This window comes from Jaculus jaculus, chromosome 11 (assembly GCF_020740685.1).
Source record: "Jaculus jaculus isolate mJacJac1 chromosome 11, mJacJac1.mat.Y.cur, whole genome shotgun sequence".
Classification (NCBI taxonomy): Eukaryota; Metazoa; Chordata; class Mammalia; order Rodentia; family Dipodidae; genus Jaculus; species Jaculus jaculus.
In genome coordinates, this window is record NC_059112.1 from 5573495 (window position 1) to 5595216 (window position 21722).

The window sequence follows — 21722 nt, forward strand, 5'->3', positions numbered from 1 at the left end:
CGTGGGTCCTGGAGAATCGAACTGGGGTCCTTAGGTTTCACAGGCAAGCACTTAACTGCTAAGCCATCTCTCCAGCCCCCAAGTACAATTCTTACTGCTTTCTTTTCTACCTCAATGATCAAACAACCCTTCCCTTCTTTCAGTTTCAGTCAGTATATCTATCTCATTTTCCTACTCCCAAATTTCGAGTACATTTAAGAACAGCCTCTTCTCTTCTGTGGCTGTGATTTCAGTGTGCTGATACCCATTCCTGTGGCATTTAATACTGCAGAAGCTGCTGGTTCTGTAGGCAAACATTGGCACCTGGAGTCTACAGTCATTAACTTGAAAGCTAAAACATGCACCCACCCCCTCGCAAGGCAACTTTTAAGAGCCTAAGGCAAAACAAGACATTTTGAACCTAATATACCTAACTGCTTATTTAATCCTTCCTTTATAGCATCTATCTCAGTACTACTTATCTGCTCCTTTGAGTCCCTGATTTATGTGACAACATATTAGGTGATAAACATACAGAACAAGAATGAAAAGCCCCTAGCAATGCTCTTATCCTTATTGTAGAAAAACAACCATTATGACAACTTAAGTAAGCAAATCTCCGTCTAATTCTAATTGTGCTGAGTGATAAGAAGAAAATTCTAGGGGCTTTAATTAGTTAAGATGAATAGAAGACACTATCATAGGAAACGTTTATTCTGTGAAAAGTATTTACTGAAAATCCCAACTTTCCTGTCCAAAAGATGATGATACTCATGATTAACATGAGAATCTGTAATTTCACTGTGATTTGTTTAACAAGGCAACATTGCAATGTGTATTGTAATAGAGACCAATGGAATAATCTAGGTGTTCAAGAAAGACACTTCTTAAAAGTTCTTATTTAAGTAGCAATTTTTATTTATTTATTTATTTTTATTTTTTGCTTTTTCGAGGTAGGGTCTCACTCTGGTCCAGGCTGACCTGGAATTAACTGTAGTCTCAGGGTGGCCTTGAACTCACGGCGATCCTCCTACCTCTGCCTCCCAAGTGCTGGGATTAAAGGCGTGCGCCACCATGCCCGGCTTTTTAAGTAGCAATTTTAATGCAGGCAGGAAACTGCTGATCATTGAAAGTCATATATCCAATATATCCTAAGAGAATTGCAAAGCTGTCTAAATACTGTAGAAAAGAGATGTTATTATTTTAGAGTGTTAAAAGACAATTCCAGCACCCTCTGAAAAATTAAATTTGTGGGGATGGGAGCCATGAGTTGATGAAGAGAGACCAGTTGGAGGCTTGATCAAAATTTCAGAGAAGGGCAAGCCAGGTGCGGTGGCGCACACCTTTAATCCCAGTGCTTGGGAGGCAGAGGTAGGTGCATTGCCATGAACTCAAGGCCAACCTGAGAGTACATAGTGAGTCCCAGGTCAGCCTGGACTAACATAAAGTGAGACCCTACCTCAAAAAAACAAAAAAGAAAAATTTTTTTTCAGAGAAGGAATAAAGGTTGATTGGGCAAGAGTAATAAGAATATAAGAAGAACTTAAGATATGTTGAAGAAGTATAAAAGTATTTTGAGGGGCTGGAGAGATGGCTTAGTGGTTAAGCACTTGCCTGTGAAGCCTAAGGACCCCGGTTCCAGGCTCAATTTCACAGGGCCCACGTTAGCCAGATGCAAAAGGGGGCACACGAGTCTGGCATTCAGTTGCAGTGGCTGGAGGCCTTGGCATGACCATGCTCGCTCATTCTCCCTCTCTCTCTCTCTCTCTGCCTCTTTCTCTGTCTGTTGCTCTCAAATAAATAAATAAAAATAAACAATTTTTTTCATAAAAAGAAGTATTTGGGGGCTACAGAGATTACTTAGTGGTTAAGTCATTTGCCACTGAAGCCTAAGGACCCAGGTTCAATTCCCCAGGACAAATTAGTCAAATGCACAAGGTGGCACATGTATCTCGAGTTCATTTGGAGTGGCTGGAGGCCCTGGCATGCCCATTTTCATTCTCTCTCTCTGTCCTAAATTAGTATATAAAATATTTTTAAAAAAATATTTTTCAAGGGCCGGAGAGATGGCTTAGCGGTTAAGCGCTTGCCTGTGAAGCCTAAGGACCCCGGTTCGAGGCTCGGTTCCCCAGGTCCCACGTTAGCCAGATGCACAAGGGGGCGCACGCATCTGGAGTTCGTTTGCAGAGGCTGGAGGCCCTGGCGCGCCCATTCTCTCTCTCTCTCCCCCTCTACCTGTCTTTCTGTCTGTGTCTGTCACTCTCAAATAAATAAATTTAAAAAAAAAAAACTGCTGTTGATCCTATCCCTTAGAAAATAAGTAAATAAAACAAATGAAGGGTTAACTAGCTATTTAAAAAAATATATATTTTTCAAATACAGAAAGCTTGGACATTGGATTAAATTTCTAGAATGAGGAAAGTGCCTCCAGCTGGTCTCTGGAGATAGAGAGAGAGGAGTATAGCAAGAAGCCACTTTCTGTATTTAAATATGAAAAATTATGTCCCCTAGACATGCCTGCAGAAACACTCAACACCGGGGCAACTGGGCGCTCACAGCGCAGCGCCCGCCTAAGTTTCAGGAGCACTGCTCCCTGCGCTGCTGGGCACGTAGGTGTTTCTGTGCTCGGATAAGTTCCAGAGGCAATCCTGTCTCGCGGTTCAGGGACTTCCGGAAGGGAAGCCAAAGCCAGGAGACAGAGAAGTGCACACAGAATGACTGTCTTTCTGCCGTTTCTCGGCTTGGATGTAATCATGAGTCTTTCTCTTGGACCCGTCTGCCTTTTCCACTCTGACACATGACAAGCAAAAGAAATGTATGCTACACCTCCACAGATCTCACTAGGACCATAAACAATTCCCAGGGTACCATTCATGACTCCACTAGAAAGAGAACGTGATCATGAGAGGGACATGGTCCCACGGTTAAGTGCTGTAAGTTGTACCTGGAGTAAATCACTTCCAGTCTCTCATGTTCACTGCCATGTGCAACAAGCTGCTTGCATCAACAGTGACACACCTCTTATTTAATGTCTACTAAGAACACAGCTACATGGTGTTGAGTGGTGAACTGAATGGGCTTTTGTCTTCTTATGCTTTACAAGTTCAAGACCAGCCTCATTTGTCAAATACTCATAGACAGCTTGATAATTTTACCATTGCAATAAGTTAACAATCATAAAAGCTTAAATTTAGTGTTTAACAGCTTCACTGAAATATATTTACATACTATAAAGTTTGCTACTTAAGCTATAACGTCAGTGGTCTCTACATATTTATAGATATGTAACTATTGCCAAAATCAAGTGCCAGAAAATTTTGATCCTAGAAGATATCCTAGTGCTCGAGATATTCAAGTTCTCATCTCCCAAAGCAGTTTGATAGACTATCGTGACCTATTTACAGTGTCATGAATATCTGTAACTTCAAAAAAGCTGGAAAAACAAATTGGTATCAATAAAAATCGAATAATATCTTTTTTATAATACAAAAAATAGAAAGGAAGTGAGAAGAAGAAAACATAACTTACACTCTGACCACTTGGGAACTGTCAGCTGTGGGTGAGTTTTCCCTTCATGTGGGCCTTGGCTGGCTCAGTCCAGGACCAGCTGGGAGGGACCCTGGCCCTTCCTCTCCACGTCCCACATCCCTTCAGCTCCCCACATGGCAGGAGCTCCTTGAATTTTCTTTTTTCTTTTTCTTTCCATGCTTTTTTCCAGGGCCTTCCATGTGGGATCTCTAGCCACATGAGTACCTTTCTTTGGCTCTGTACTTCCCACAATAAATATAATAACAATAAAAAAGAAAGCATAACTTACTAGACAACTTAACCTAGGATAAAGTGTTACTTTGGGGATTTTGCATTGTAGGAAACAAAGGGCAAATTTTCAATTAAACAGACATTTCTTGATTTAAAACCTAATGGATTTCATGGCTTTGCTATGACTACACTTTCTAGCATTCAGAATCACTAGGAAGCTAACATTTAACTTTAGTGCCCTCTTGGACAATTTAATAGTAAGAGCCAAAGGAAGGGCAAGACTCCTTACAATGTGCTCATCCCCAGACACAAAGTGGCATGGATATCCATGACCTCACCGTGCCTGACACTACCTACACAAGACCATCATAATAGGAGGAAAAGATGATGACATCAAAATAAGACAGACTGATTGAGAGGGGGAAGAAGTAGGATGGAGAGTGGAATTTCAAAAGGGAAAGTGGGGAGAGTGGAGGGAATCACTATGGGTTATTGTCTACAATTATGAAAGATGTCAATTTTTAAAAAGTTACCCAAGTGTTCATTACTCAGCAAGGATACAGAGAGGTAACCTGGGCCAGGACTTTCTCTGTAATGGCTTTTGGTATTGGAACACTATGTTTACATTCTGAGACAAGAGTAGAGGCAAATTATTACCATTACTTTAGGAATATGATGTTTTCTAGAGAAACATACTTAAAACATGAACACTGTAAACATCCTGAGGAGTTACGCTGTGGTGCTCTCTTCAGATCTTCTAGGTGGTTCACCTCTGTAAATGGTGCCACCTTTATCATAATGCCACTGTGCCCACGTGCATGCAGAAGAGGCTTCTTAATCTTGGTTACAGAAATAAAATTTCATAATTTGTTTCTATTGATAAGTCACAATAAATTTGATTTTCCTGGGCTCATGAATCTCTGCATTATTTAGTCTCCTCTGTAGAATATGGTACCATTTATAAACATTAATTCATGACTGCCTAACTTTTACACACAAACATGCATACATGCTATTATAATTGCCCAATGTTTATATTTCTGATGCCTAAGGTTATAATAACGGGAAAGTTGTGAAATCAAATTGGTATGCATCTGTGTATATATCCAGAGGTTCATATAATGAAACCTGTATTTGTTAATACAAATGTAGTCAAAGGAGTTGATTTCACATACTCTTTTACAGGGTTTTAAATACTTAAGATAGTGACTCTACAAAAGACACACCCAGTTCCAAGGTCTTCTTTCTGCCTAGATTCACCTCAGTTGACTGCAAAGAATGATACAAATACTATCAGTGACAAAATAAATACTCCTGGTTTCTAATTTACATGGTCTAGTATGATGATTTTTCAACTTTGCGACAATGTGAAAGCCATACATTGTAGAGGCTATCCTTCAGACTTTCAAGTGTGACCTTCTCACTATCTAGAACAATGTACTACTGCTGTGATGTTAGGCAGCAATGGTGAGTCATAACGTCCATGCACATGGTCACAATTGTAAATAAGAGATTCTCGTTAGTGCTCTGTGAACATAATGCTAAACTGCGATGTTCAGTGAGTTGTATTTATTCAATGTATTTAATCCTGCCATATGCTTAAAAACTCCCCCTTTCTCTCTCTCTCTCTCTCTCTGTCTCTTCACCCCCTCACACACAAATTGGCCACGCCTATAACTACCATAATCTCCAATTACTCAAATCTAGTCCTCAAAATTTCATCTTGAACTGATACTCTTGCCCCACCACTGAATCCTCTACCAGGAAATGGTCCTGAATTTTCATTTTCCATGTGTCCCTCAAACATTCCGTTCTACCCCACATTCCTTATATGGTCCTAGCCCTTCCTGGCCCTTAGTCTTCACAGAGACCACTGGCCTACTAACCCCCTGCTGTTGCAGCCCAGTTATGCCACCAGATTTACCTTTCTAAAACACTGCTGCTGTTTTCCCAAGTTTTTTGACATTATATTTATTAATTATGAATTTTACTGTATGAACGTATTGCATATCACATAATGGTCATAGTCCTGTTGGGATGTATATATATCTTATATCCCCTCTCCCCTACCCCCATTCCATTTTTTTTGTTTTGTTTTGTTTTTTTCAAGGTAGGGTCTCGCTCTAGCTCAGGCTGACCTGGAATTCACTCTGTGGTCTCAGAGTGGCCTTGAACTCATGGCGATCCTCCTACCTCTGCCTCCTGAGTGCTGGGATTAAAGGCATGTGCCACCACGCCTGGCTCCCCATTCCATTTTTAAAAAGCTTAATGATACCGTAAAAGCTTTCATAAAAAGTCTTAAAATTCAGAGGCTTGGAAGATAGTTCAGCAGTTAAAAGTGTTTGCTTGCAAAGCCTGCCAGCCTGGGTTAAGTTACCAAGCTACCCATGTAATTCAGAAGAAAAACAGTGCTGCACACAGCTGGTGTTTGTTTGAAGCAGAAAGAGGCCCTGGCACACTCAAGTAAGCACACATGTGTGCATGCACATGCACACACACACACACATACAATTTTTTTTTTTTTTGAGATAGTGTCTCACTCTAGTCCAGGCTGACCTGAAATTTACTATGTAGTCTCAGGGTGGCCTTGAACTCTTGGCGATCCTCCGACCTCTGCCTCCCAAGTGCTGGGATTAACAGCGTGCACCACCATGCCCGGCTAATATGCACATTTTTTTAAATTTAAAGTCTTATAATTCTACATAATTTTAACCAACTCTAGTTTTTGAATTTTTTTTCATGTTTACCTACAAGCACCACACTAATTAATTACTGTTCTCCAAACAGGCTTCATACTTTCTTCCTCTTTTGCTTTGTTTCTCCTCTTACCCAGAAAACCTACCCACCCTATCTGCCACATTCCTCAAAGTCTGTTAACAGCTCTTCCCCTTAACAAGAAGCTTTGCTTTTGTTTTTTTGAGGTAGGGTCTCACTCTGGTCCAGGCTGACCTGGAATTCATTATGTAGTCTCAGGGTGGCCTTGAACTCATGGTGATCCTCCTACCTCTGCCTCCCCAGTGCTGGGATCAAAGATGTGCACCACCATGCCAGGCTAACAAGAAGTTATATCTGACCTTTCCATTTCTGTAGCACATAAAAGGGAATAATCACTGAAGACACTTCAAGGGTAGACTATACCTTCCTCCTAAATTAAATAAGACTCCTACACTATGATGGACAGACCACAGCACAAAAGGAATAACATGAAAAATCAAATGCAAGTAAATCCAATAAGATTGCTCAGTCCCACAATGAATATCTGTAATCAAAACATAGAAGAGACAACAGGATCAGAACCCCAAAATGAAGATACAAGCTATACAACACTGACCAAGCAAATAGCAGAACTTGCAGAAAAGCAACAAAGGGCCGATAATCGTATGAATGCTGTCCTTGATAGGTTAGACCTAATAGATAAGAACCTGGCACCAGCACCAGGGTGAAGGAGACAGACACAGAGAACACTCAACTCCTACCAAAACAGATAGCCAGAATCACAGAGGCTCCCAAGACCTCATCACTGAAGTAGATCTAAAATAAACCCAATATGGCTCAGGAAAATTCACAGAAGGCGGGGTGGAAAGATTGTTAAGGCAGCATGTTGGGACATTCTGCACAGAGACATTGCCTCTTCCCCATAACTGATGGCCACCCCACAATGCACGACCCACATTCCCCAAAGAGGAGGGTCCCTGTGAAGGGGGGTGGACAGGGAGGAGGCTAACGATGGCACCAACATGGTTGAATACACACTGTGTACATAACATTTTTAAGTCAAACCATAACTGCTATAAAGTGTCATAGCCTACTTCAATGTATAGACAGGAACCTGGAGAAGGATGCCATGGATTTCTAGAACATGAAAAAGATTCATGTTAAATTAGAACCAATCAGGAAGTACAGCTAGAACATTAGGAGGAAAGGTGCTTCTCTCCTAGGAGGGAGTGTGGATTTATCCTATTGTGGTCACACCTTGTCCTCCAGAAAGGGTGAAACCTAACAGCCGATCAGACAGCAGAACTCGTCTTCTAAGACTCACCAGCAGCAGGTGTGCACGACTCACCACCGACGCCTGTGCCTTACCTTTCCCTCTCTCCCCCTAACTTGCACACACACATAGTAATCATCTGTCTAGATAGGAACACACTCTTTATGAGAACATTAATCAAATGCTGACTTTCCACATAACCAATAACCAGAAGATGCCAGGTTATGTCACTTTCACACTGCCATCTATAGTTGTCCGGTTTTGTACAACTTGTACAAATGTGTGGCTTGTGAGGGCAAGACTGAGATCTGAGATGGAGCCCATGTTTCCTGCCACAGAGTGGAGCTCATTCATCTTAGAGGACACCTTTTAAAAGGAATTGCTTCCTGGTTCTCACAAAAGAGCGTTTAGGCACTCCAGAACTGTAGCCACCACTTGCCCAATCAATCTCTCTCTCTCTTGCTCTCTCTCTCTCAGATATATAGAGTGACATTCATCCTTAAGGAAAGTAAGATTCTGTGAATTTAAATTGAATTTTCCATTTTTAATATTAATAGCAAAGGCAATAAGTTTGATGTGCATTAATCGCAACATATAATTAGCAGAAACTCTCCTCTCATCTGATGTGGACATTAGCAGTTTGAACTTGCCAAACATGGATTTCTATGACAGCTCCATCACTTGCTAGCTAAGTAGCTTAATCTCTAAGACACTGTTCCTCACATACAAACTATGTTTTTGTTTTTTTTTTAACAAGGATTAAATGGATGATGTAGGAAAACTCAGAATGGTGCCAGGGACACTTTAAGCATTTACTAGGCGGTAGAGATTATCCTCTGGTTTATATATGTGCTTGTCAGCATTCAGAACAAAAACACACAATGTGCACTTAAAAAAAATCCCTCCAAACTATTATAAAATGATTTTTAAATCTGCCTTTGTAGTCATTCATGAAGATTTCCATAAACAATGCCTACGTGAATTACAAGACAAATATTGTTCTAGACAGGGAACAAAATGGAGAGACAAGGTTCAGCGCCGCCTTTCATAGTGTGTGGGTGGAAGTTGTTCCAAACAGCATTGTTCAGCTCGTGAAGGTAAAGGACAAAAAGAGAAAAGTTCAGTGTGTGTTACGGGATCGGATGAGGAGCAGCAGTGGGACAGAGGGAGAAGAGAGCTACTTGAAGGGAGGAAGCTTCGATGCTGAAGTTATCTTAAGAGTAAGAGTAAGGCCGCCGAAACATGAGCGTTTTCCAGGCAGAGGTGCTCGTAATGTTGGGGTGACTGCCGTGGCCGGGGTAGGTGAGGAGGCCATCAAAGCAGCCGGTACAGAAGTGACTGTCACATGCTCTGAATGTCACACCGAAGGGCAAATGCTGCCCAAAAGATGGCTTCAAGTGAGGTACAAGAAAGGAAGACTTTCCTCCCCAAAATTCCTGAGCGTAGTCTAAGGGATTGAATAGAAGGAAGCAAATCTCCTGCATTTGGGCTGCAGAGATGACTCAGGCCTAGCGACGGAAAGCCTGAAGCACAAGATGGTGCCGGTGTCCGGAGGTGGTTTGCAGCAGCTAGAAGCCCTGGCATGCCCATTCTTTCCCCCTCTCTTTCTCTCTGTCTTTCTTTTCTCCCTCCTTCGTTCCTCCTTCCCTCCCCCATCCCCTTGGAAATAAATAAATAAAATCTTTGTACAAAATCCTAAACTCAACCTTGATCCCTCACAGGGGAATCAACATCAATTCTCCCAGTCTGAATTCACAGGTACCCAGGGGCTGGCCACTTTCACCTCCTCCACTTTACCACCTTTACCACCATCATCGTTCTCCTTGATGACTGGACGACCTCATGAGTCATCTCCCACAGCACCTCGGCCCGTCCCCTCCCCTCGTGAGCCGTCTCCCACGTCTCAGACCCCCTCCCCTCCCCCTCCGAAACTGGAGAGCCGAGCGGATGTCTCTGCTGCGCTCAAAGCCCTCAACCCCTGTCGCTCTCAAAGACCCGGCCGCTTAGACGCAAAGCCCTGACTGTCCCCGTTGGTGTCATCTCCTTGTCGTGACCTCCACATGCGCGCTGGCTGCTCTAGTCCGCCAGAAACCCCATGCTTCTTGTTCCTCAACCCACCATCGACACCCCGGCTCAAGGCCTCCAAACTTCTCTTCTCTGCCTACGGCTAGTTCACTCACTTCTTCTTCTTTTTTTTTTTTTTTCATTACCCAAATGTCACCATTTTACTAGGTCTTTCCTGGCCACTCTAATTTTTTTCAGTACCTCACTTATTCAATCATTTCTGCCCCTTCTTGGCCCCATGACTAGGAACAAGCATTATTCTATCCAGACTGCTCAGAACGAGGGCAGTACACTGGGTGGCTTGCAAACACGGTGTGAAGGCTAGGAGACCCAAGATCAAAGTGCGGGAAGATTGTGTCTGGTGAGGGTCTAGTATTTGGGCTACAGGTGACCATCTTCTCACTGTAATCTCACATAACCACGAGGGCTGGGGAGACCTCTGGAGTCCCTTACACAGGAGACACCATCTCGCAAACACCAACCTCAAGACCTTATCACCAGCTGCCAATCCACCACCTACTACCATGACTTGGATGTTAGGATCTCGACATGTGAGTGTGCAGAGGGCAAACACATGAGGTCCACTGAAGTCAGTGTGCTTGTCTGTTTCTGCACATTGGATCCCACGGCAGTTGTCTCTCGTCACTGGAACAAAACACCCAACCAGAAGTCGCCATGGGAGGAAAGGCTTTCTTTCAGGCTTCCAGTTTCCAGAGCATGCTTCAACATGGCAGGGGAAGGTGGTCATTTCATCATAGTCCACAGCAGACAGAAAGTGGTCTGAGCAAGCTAGCTCTGAACATGACACCAGGCTGGTCCCCAAGGTCTGCCCCCCCCCCCCGCAGCACCCCTCCTCCATCAAGGCTCCACCTGCCAAAGGCTCCATCAGCTGGAGGCTAAGCAGGAGGCATAATCACAAACACCTGAGGCTGTGGAGGACACTGTATACTGCACCACCGTACATCCCTGGCACCTAGAAACACTGAGAGGACAGCAGAGATTTCCATCCGATCTCTTGTAATAAACAATTAATTGCCCAGTTACAAATTCAAGGAGACCAGTCAAAAGGTATCTCAGGTATCACACATGAGAAAATTGTTGTCACAGTCAGAGCACAGCTACAGACAGAACTCAGGAAAGATCTAGGTAGTAGATAAGAACGGATCGGTGACCTCACGTGGGAAGTGAGGAAGAGAGAACAGACAAGGCTAACTCCCGGGGTGCCTAATGGAGGGCACAGGTGAGTGGTGGTAATGCTCATCGACATGAGGAATAGTGGGGAGTGGAGTATAACATGGAGGAAAAAGACAAGTTCAGTTTTGACACACAAAAAAAAAACCAAAATGAAATGTACATTTAAGACATGCTGTGATCAGCTGGAAATGATGGCATGGAACTCAAAGAGAGCTTGAAGCGGAAGATTCTCGTGGGAATATCCTGCTGGATGCTTGCTGGCACCAGGACACGGGGCAGGACATTGAGAATGACTGCACAGTAGAAGCCTGAGGACCAACTCTTTGTTACCATCACCCCTGAAACCTTACTCGAATGAAAAACATGTTATCTGAATTCATAATTATCCTGTTATTTATTTCTTCTATTTGTTCAGTTAATGGAAACTTATTGTAAAATTACCATATTAATCAACAGTTAAATATTAGGTATATCTCTGTATCAATGGCAAGGGCTAATTAATATCCCTACACAAATATATGAAGATATGCTTTCAAGTTAGAATTAAACAATTATTTTATTGCAAAGTTCTAGATATTTTAAAGGCACTGGGCATATTTAGATTTCCTTCACTCCCCCCAGTGAGCTCAGGAGAAACAGGAGGCTCAGATCTTCCTTGTCCCTGGCAGTAAGCGGCAACTTAAGAGGAGGAAGTGTATGCTAGGACGTTCCTGTTCTCAGACCAAACCTGTCTGGTTCACTTCCAGCTTATCTTTCTTGAATGATCAAGAAGTATTTACTTTCTCCACCTCACTTTCCCTATGTTTGGAATAGACTTTTTCGGATTTTCGTAGTAGGGTCTCACTCTAGCCCAGGCTCACCTGGAATTCACTATGGAGTCTCAGGGTGGCCTCGAACTCACAGCGATCCTCCCCTCCTACCTCTGCCTCCCAAGTACTGGGATTAAAGGTGTGCGCCACCAGCCCGGCTCGGAATAGAGTCTTAACAGAGACTTTAGAAGACCACCATAAAAATTAGCAATCTACATACACAACGCCAGACACGGACACTGTCACAATGAAGCCGTAGAAAGAGAAGTTACAGCTGCATGAAATGTTTCCAAATCATTGAAAGAGAGGAGAGGGAGCCAGGTGTGGTGGCGCACGCCTTTAATCCCAGCACTCAGGAGGCACAGGAGGGAGGATCGCTGTGAGTTCGAGGCCACCCTTAGACTACACAATGAATTCCAGGTCAGCCTGAGCTAGAGTGAAATCATACCTCAAAAAAAAAAAAACACACACACAAAAGAGAGAGGAAAGGAAGCTGGGTAAGCAAATGACCACTAACTATTTCCCTTTCCATTTTACTACAAGTACTAAAAATCTTGCTGGTCAGGACTCTGAATTAAGAGCGAAAATATTCTATCACACAGATTTCAACTGCAGTTTAAATTAAAATACACACCCACGTTAGCGCCCACCCTGGCTGTGTGGACAAGCTCAGGGGACGCAGCTTCGCTTGTGTTGCACAAGCCGTGATGCCAAGTGACACCAGAGCTGCGGACGCTTCCCGGCCCTTCCCCTGGGCGGAACATCCACTGCTGAGGTAACGCCACTGGTGAGATTAAGGTGACGCAGGCTCCCCACCCTTTGTTTCTTTAGTCACTGGCCCCACGACATTTTCTCTCGTGGAGTTCACAGTGTTCTCAACGGGGCGAGACAAAGTTGGCTCTCAAGTCATTCCCCAGGGTGGCGACACTCAACCATTCGAAGACAGACGCTGACTCTCATTTTGGTGTTCATTTTTCGAGTTTTTAGCCTCCAACTTAATCCCTGTTTCCAGTACTTTAGCGCTTCCTACCCAACATGAGATTTCACTTGTTTAAGCACACCAGTCCCCAGTTGTTCCATGGAGGACTGGTCAATTGGACTTAGTTAGCCTTTGGGGTTGACCTTGGCTTCTAACAGTGTCTCCTACTGAGCACTCACTGACGTGGAATTCACGAGCCCAGACACTATGTCCTGTGGGATCAGGCAACGGCGTGGTCCCATGAGATGACAAATGAGTCACCTGAGGTTTAAAAAGTTAGCAGATGTACAGCTGCCAGTGTTCTCTCAAAGATTTGACTCACAATCAGTAACAGAGAAGGCTAGTTTTCACCTGCATGGTAAAATGAACAAAGACTTATGAAGTAAAAGAGGGGAAGACATTAAAGCTGCCATATGTATGACTTCTTTTTTCCTTTGGGTTTTTTTTTTTGTTGTTTTGTTTTGTTTTGTTTGTTTGTTTTTCGAGGTAGGGTCTTGCTGTAGCTCAGGCTGACCTGGAATTCACTAGGTAGTCTCAGGGTGGCCTTGAATTCATAGTGATCCTCTTACCTCTGCCTCCCAAATGCTGGGACTAAAGGCGTGCACCACCACACCTGATTATGATGTATTTTTACTGAATAAAACTGAAAGTTAGCAAATGTATTTCCACTTTCAATGATCTTCTAAAATGTTTCCAGCCCCAAAGGCACAACACATAGTGCACAGGAAATTACCCCCGCACAGCACGACGCACCGCTCACAGAGCCAAACGCCAGGCGGCTCTGCTGTGAAGCCCAATGTCTGAGAACCAGTGGTCACTCCAGAACATGTCCTTTTCCATCAGAATGTTGACAAAGCAAAATGAAAACAATGAGAGTCACAGTAGAATCTGTCTAAATGTAACAGCCTCAGGTCTATTAGGATTTTTAAATATGAAACATGCCCAAAAGTTAACATGCACAGTAAATAATTATAAATTCCCTAAATACTCACAAAATACTCAAATATGCCAGGCCCTCTACAGTGCCGGACACCAGCATTAAAACCCTATCTTTATTCTGAAGGTTCTCTTGGCTTCATGGATAGCCTGTTTGACTAGAGATGTTTAGATGCACTTAAGTAACCTCATCTCATCACTTGAAGTAGCCTGGTGAGATATGTACTATTATTCCCAATTTTTTTTTTCAGACAAATGGTGTCCAATAAATGACAAGACTAAGCAAACAAGGAACAGAACTAGAATTCACACTACCCCTCTGGCATGAGTCCAGGACTCTGTACTAGAAGGAAGGAGGCAGTGAATAAGCTAAGTGATAGGCCTTCCACAACACAAAATGCTGCTTTGGTCTTAATCAACTGACCCACACTGCAGTTAGTGGAGTTCTAGGGAAGCATGGAAAGTCACACGCGCCCGTGGTGTTGGAGCAGCTCTCATTCATTTCAGGAGCCTGCCACCAGATTTGTGCCTCTGCCCGCTGCATCGTCCGTACTGCTATGGAGAGTAGCTCAGAGGTGGACGCTGTTGTTCCAACCCCAGTCCCTGTCCCAGTAAGGCTGGCGGCTATGGCACTGCCAAGTTCAAGGTCTTGGTGCACTGCAGCAGCCCAGAAACAGGTGCTGTCTTTCTTGAGACACGTGCCAGCAGGCAGAGACAGGGAAGAGCGCAGGGCTGAGGAGACGGCGCCGCCTGCAAAGTGCTGGCATCAAAAGCATGAGGACCTGCATTCCCAGCACCCAGGTAAAAATGCCAAGCATAATGGCACATGCTTGCAATCCCAGTACTGGGGAGGCAGAGTAAATGGATCCTTGAGTCTTTCCAGCCATCCAGCTAGCCTAATTGGTGAGTTCTAGGCCAATGACAGATCTTGCTCAAAAAAGATAGACTTACAAAGAAAGACCCCGGAGGTTTCCATTGGCCTCCACATTTATATATCCACATGCACATGTACAAGCACACCAACACCCACATGCACCCCCACACCCATACACACATGCATAAGGGCATAAGGAGAAAGGGAGAGAGGAAGTGATTCCAAACCACAGGTCAGATTTCCTTATTCTATCACCGAACAACGTAAGTAGTCAATACTTTTGTACAGAAAACAGTAAACTACAACAAAAGCCTTGAAAGAAATCCCATCAAGGACAGCCTGGTTCAGCTCATGGTGATTTTCGGGATGTTTCTACAATCAGATTGAAGAGCAAGCTAGGAAGGCAAGAGGGGTGATCACCATGGACACTAAAGCGAAGGCTTTCCAGTGAAATGAGGGACCTTCTCTTCTTGTCCCCCCCCCCCCCGGTCAGGCCAGGACGAGTGTCACCATATTCAAGATTCCTGAACCCGTTTGCAGTCGCACTGGCTGTCATTGCAGGCGTGGTGATCCTGGCGGTGGCCACAGGGCTCCTGATCCACTTCTTAGCTTTCGGTAAGTCTCACTGACTATTACTGTTAAGGTGAAGTCATTTAGTGTACTTTCAAATTAAATACTTGGCCTTTGCTTGTATGACCATGTTTATGTAATATAATGCTACTTAGAATTCATCTATAAACATAATTCATATCTGTAAGTCTTCTCAATGAGCGTTTATTATCTTTTATTTTTAAATATGCTAAGTATAGTTTTCAAGTATACTAAATATTACTGGGATAAGAATCATTCTAGATAGAGAAAAATCTCTCTAGTACCCACATAAACCAGATGCCCAAAGTGAGACATGCTTCTGGAGTCCCCTGGCCCTGGCACACCTATTCATTCCCTCTTTCTCTCTCTCTCTCTCTCTCTCTCTCTCTCTCTCTCACACACACACACACACACACACACACACACACACACACTTTCTCTCTCTAATAAATAAATTATAATAAAAAATTTTAAAGTTAAACATTGGACTCTTGAGTGTCATCACCTAAAATTTGTATACACCTAAGTATTTGATAATTCATGCTCTGTGTCCTTAAATCACTGCCTTATAAGCAGAATAGCTATTATGATTGGTAGATAGCTTTACTCCTGCTGAAAAAAAGTACAAAGAGATAATGCAAATCTTAACTGATATATGCTTTTCACCATCATGTTGAGAAGAAATGACAGAGGAGTGTTCAGCAGTGAAACATCTCTATCACACACTCCAAGGCTCAGGGCCCATTGTGGATGAGGTGATGGAAAGAATGTAAGAGTCAAAGGAAGTGTAGGACTGCTTACAATGCAGTCTACCATGACCTCATAGTGCCTGGTACTATCTATACAGGACCCTTATAATAGGAGGGAAAGAAGATGACAAAATAAAATAGAGACTGATTATGGATGTTATCAATTTTTTTAAAAGCTTAAAAATAAATAGAAAATCTCAAGAAGTTGCTGTCATCAAATAAAATGTAAAATAATTAACAATATTCTAAAATAGAAAGAAGATTACAGTGGTGAATTCTACCAAGTGCTTCAGTAAGAAATGATACCAGTGTTCTAGTCTTCTCAAGAAAGCATATAATGAGAGAGTGAGATCTTACCTTGAAAAGCCAAAACAAAGAAAGTATAATGAGACTATGTCCTACCTCAAAGTGTCCAACAACTTTTCTAATGAACATTGACACTAAAATCCTCAAATAAGTATCAGCAAATTGAAAGTATATTAAAAGAACTAGATACTGTGAAAAAATATATGTGCTTTTATTAGTGGTTTCTATTTAAATTATTATATCACCAATAAATTAAGCATGGATTATAAAAATAATATAAGAAATCTACATACCTTGCTCATTCATAAACAAATTTCCTTTAAATCCTGGTAAATATCATTACAGAACTTTCAGATAGACAACAGGTCAAATTTAACTAGATAATATATATTACAACTTTTTCCTTAAAACATACTTTCAGCTTATTTTACAGACGATTATATTTTAGATATAATTATGTTAAATAATTGAAACCTTGTGTATGTGCTTGCAGTTGGGTATATGAATGTGGAGAGAAAAAGAAAGAACATAATTTATGATCTTTCCTGTTATAAACAGGCAAAAATACTTAAATGTGCAAAGGTTGAAGAGCTTCCTGTGATGTGATGAAATTATCAGCATAGGAAAAAACCAGTAATAAGGAATAATCATTTCAGCTGATCAAATGTAAAGGTCATGGCTAAGTTTTGCTTTTGTTGACATTTTTAAATCAAATACCTGAATTTGACTATCCCAAAAATGAGTGACCTAGGGATAGGAAAATGAAAAGACATTGAGATTTATAATAAATTACTGACTATCACTATTAACGGCGCTGCACCGTCACATGTAAGTACAAAGAGAAGGTGCTCAGGTAGACCCTCCTCAGATCATACCCCAGTGGTTACTTATGGCCCAAAACACCTGTCCCTCCATGTAAAAAAAATCCTTTCCCCCTAGGATCAAGATTTTCCTCTCATTAGGGAATGATTAAAAGAAAGAAATGAATTTTCCTGAGAAAGATTCCCCTAACTGTGATCATATCATAACATTCTGAGTTGCAGCTCCAGAAAGGTATGTCTTAGGGACCTTTATCTCCTTCCAACAGGTGGTTATACTCAAGAAGAGCCACTTGATAAAAACAGTCCATCGGGACAGCCAGATTAGATATGTTGTCAGATTTATTTTCTAGCTTATTCCAGAAAAACTGTCACATTGCTAGCTCCTCCATAAAGAATATTGTTTGAAATGACTTTTAGAAAGGAAATTAGCTAGGAAGAAGATAGATTACACTGAGAGGAGGGAAAGGAGATGGTAATAGGAGGTGAATATGTCAAAATACATTCTATAAATGCATATGATTATTTATAAATAAAAATTTAAGAACCCACTTTATTACTTGAATTCTTTCTCACTGCTAAATGAGATTATATATTATAGATATCCATTAATGTTTGTTGAATGAATAATGTAAAAAAATCACTAAGATATACTAATAATGAAAATCATAACATGTCTGAATAATTTTCAAAGATTCAATAATTTTGGTTGATTTTCACACAACTTTAACAGTCCTAATTTTGCAAAGCTTTTGGATAACAAAAATATTTTTATTATAATTGCATTTATATTAAGTATAAATCTTTCTTTTTATTAAGGAAAACAATATTAGTTGTGTAACTTCCAATAATACTTAATAAAATAAAGATTCAACCCCTTAGAAGTGGAAAACTAAACACGCCTTTCTTTCTTTTCCAGACAAAAAGACTTACTTTTACCATAGCAGTTTTCATATCCTAAATGTTAGATATACTGATGCATTAAGTTCACCAGCGACACAGGAATACAGGAATTTAAGTGAAAGAATCGAGTCTATGGTATGTTAATGCTTATATTTGTTCTTTGGCCCAGTACAAAATGAATATAGTAAGAAACAATAATTTTAAGATATATTTTCTATCCAAATGCTCTGTGGATTTTGCTCTCTTGAGTGGTAAAAGATGTGATACTTTTGCTTTCACTGAGTTAGTCAGCTACCGTTCTGGTTCATATCCACATTTTCTCATTTCATGAGCAAAAGTGTTTGACCATGAATAAATATGCATTTTATTTGATTCTGACATCAAAACTAGAAATCTGTATTAAGAAGTGTGACTGAATTTTGAACATCCCTTTCACTTTTTCTTTACTCTTTCCTTGTTCAACTAAACATCATGCAGAGTGGCAGGTGTTAAAAGATACGTTCATTTTGTGAGGAAGAACATAATTTGGAAACCATATTAGTTTAGTGATGGGCCTAGAATCGTGAGTGTCGGTGCGTGCCTCTAAGCCCCGCCCTCGGGAGGGTGGGGCGCCGTGCGCCTGTTCAGAGGACAAGGGGAGTGTCTTCCTTCGCTGACCTCCAGCGACAGGCTCTCACTGAAGCTGGAGCTCACTGATTCGGTTAGAATAGCTAACCAGCGAGCCGCAGGCGTGCTCCAGTCTACGTCCACAGCACAGGATTGCAGGTGCCTGCCACTGCGCCCAGCTCCCGCACAGGATTGTAGGTCATGCCACTGTGCCCAGCTCCCGCACAGGATTGTAGGTCATGCCACTGTGCCCAGCTCCCACACAGGATTGTAGGTCATGCCACTGTGCCCAGCTCCCACACAGGATTGTAGGTCATGCCACTGTGCCCAGCTCCCGCACAGGATTGTAGGTCATGACACTGTGCCCAGCTCCCGCACAGGATTGTAGGTCATGCCACTGTGCCCAGCTCCCACACAGGATTGCAGGTGCCTGCCACTGTGCCCAGCTCCCGCACAGGATTGTAGGTCATGCCACTGTGCCCAGCTCCCGCACAGGATTGTAGGTCATGCCACTGTGCCCAGCTCCCGCACAGGATTGTAGGTCATGCCACTGTGCCCAGCTCCCACACAGGATTGTAGGTCATGCCACTGTGCCCAGCTCCCGCACAGGATTATAGGTCATGCCACTGTGCCCAGCTCCCGCACAGGATTGCAGGTGCCTGCCACTGTGCCCAGCTCCCACACAGGATTGTAGGTCATGCCACTGTGCCCAGCTCCCGCACAGGATTGTAGGTCATGCCACTGTGCCCAGCTCCCGCACAGGATTGTAGGTCATGCCACTGTGCCCAGCTCCCACACAGGATTGTAGGTCATGCCACTGTGCCCAGCTCCCGCACAGGATTGTAGGTCATGACACTGTGCCCAGCTCCCGCACAGGATTGTAGGTCATGCCACTGTGCCCAGCTCCCGCACAGGATTGCAGGTGCCTGCCACTGTGCCCAGCTCCCGCACAGGATTGTAGGTCATGCCACTGTGCCCAGCTCCCGCACAGGATTGTAGGTCATGCCACTGTGCCCAGCTCCCGCACAGGATTGCAGGTGCCTGCCACTGTGCCCAGCTCCCGCACAGGATTGTAGGTCATGCCACTGTGCCCAGCTTCCCGCACAGGATTAGCAGGTGCCTGCCACTGTGCCCAGCTCCCGCACAGGATTGTAGGTCATGCCACTGTGCCCAGCTCCCGCACAGGATTGTAGGTGCATGCCACTGTGCCCAGCTCCCGCACAGGATTGTAGGTCATGCCACTGTGCCCAGCTCCCGCACAGGATTGTAGGTCATGCCACTGTGCCCAGCTCCCGCACAGGATTGTAGGTCATGCCACTGTGCCCAGCTCCCGCACAGGATTGTAGGTCATGCCACTGCGCCCAGCTCCCGCACAGGATTGTAGGTCATGCCACTGTGCCCAGCTCCCGCACAGGATTGCAGGTGCCTGCCACTGCGCCCAGCTCCCGCACAGGATTGTAGGTCATGCCACTGTGCCCAGCTCCCGCACAGGATTGCAGGTGCCTGACACTGTGCCCAGCTCCCGCACAGGATTGTAGGTCATGCCACTGTGCCCAGCTCCCGCACAGGATTGTAGGTCATGCCACTGTGCCCAGCTCCCGCACAGGATTGTAGGTCATGCCACTGTGCCCAGCTCCCGCACAGGATTGCAGGTGCCTGACACTGTGCCCAGCTCCCGCACAGGATTGTAGGTCATGCCACTGTGCCCAGCTCCCGCACAGGATTGTAGGTCATGCCACTGTGCCCAGCTCCCGCACAGGATTGTAGGTCATGCCACTGTGCCCAGCTCCCGCACAGGATTATAGGTCATGCCACTGTGCCCAGCTCCCGCACAGGATTATAGGTCATGCCACTGTGCCCAGCTCCCGCACAGGATTGTAAGTGCCTGACACTGTGCCCAGTTCCCGCACAGGATTGTAGGTCATGCCACTGTGCCCAGCTCCCGCACAGGATTGTAGGTGCCTGCCACTGTGCCCAGCTCCCGCACAGGATTGCAGGTGCCTGCCACTGCGCCCAGCTCCCGCACAGGATTGCAGGTGCCTGCCACTGCGCCCAGCTCCCGCACAGGATTGTAGGTGCCTGACACTGTGCCCAGCTTCCACACAGGATTGTAGGTGCCTGCCACTGCGCCCAGCTCCCGCACAGGATTATAGGTCATGCCACTGTGCCCAGCTTCCACACAGGATTGTAGGTGCCTGCCACTGCGCCCAGCTCCCGCACAGGATTGTAGGTGCCTGACACTGTGCCCAGCTTCCACACAGGATTGTAGGTCATGCCACTGTGCCCAGCTTCCACACAGGTGTTGTGGACTGCCCCTGAGGTCCTCATGCTGGCGCAGCCCCGCCGCATTTAAGCTTTGTGGCCAGATGACTTGATGTCCCGTTTCCACGTCTTCATGTCCTCATGCAACCTCACTCATAGTCACTCTTAGGGAACCGAGTGCATCTGGCCCTGCATCACAAAGCTATGCCAGTCACAGAAGCACCCTTTAACTGCGAAACTGAACTTACTCTCCCAAGACAACCACCCTTGCTGGCACTGTGAAGTGACTCAGGGACATAGCTAGTTACTAGGTCAAGAAACAATCAACTGATGCTAAGAATAATGCGTGGTCTTTGGTATGAGTCAGAAGGACTGCCCTTTGCTTCTTTTTTCCTTCTCTTCACAATTTCCATTGCAATTCATTGTAACCAATTTTAATCCGATTTCATCCATTTAGAACACATTCACTGGGGACCACACATGTGATCTTGTGTGAGTGACTTTCCCTTGTATTGACTCATATGTGTGAATTTCATAGTGTGTACTTGTATGAGTAGATTTCTCCAATGTTGAGTTGTAGAGTGGATTTCCACAGTAGTAAGTTCTATCAGTGGACTTCCTAGTTTTGAGTTATATGAGGAAAATTCCCTAGTGTGTAGTTTTATGAGTGGATTTCCCTACTGTTGAGTTGTATCAATGAATTTCCTTAGTGTTTAGTTGTGTGGGTAAATTTCCCTAGTGTTTAGCTGTAGAGTGGATTTACTTGTTTAGTTATATAAGTGGGTTTTCTTGATGTTGAGTTCTATGTTGTATGAGTGGATTTCCCTAGTGTTGACTTATATGAATGGATTTCCCTAGTATTGGCTTGGCTTTTGCCCCAACCACCTCATTAAGAGCCACTAAGT

At 43.8% G+C, this 21722-nt stretch overlaps 1 protein-coding gene across 1 annotated transcript in view; it reads left to right on the plus strand.

The window, feature by feature from the left end:
* Positions 1-21722, plus strand: part of LOC101618229 (transmembrane serine protease 11D) — a 42952-nt gene that overhangs the window by 6516 nt on the left and 14714 nt on the right. The window contains exons 2-3 of the mRNA XM_045130346.1: positions 15076-15197; positions 17966-18084. Coding sequence (XP_044986281.1) covers positions 15076-15197; positions 17966-18084 — 241 coding nt within the window. The remainder of the gene's footprint in view (positions 1-15075; positions 15198-17965; positions 18085-21722) is intronic.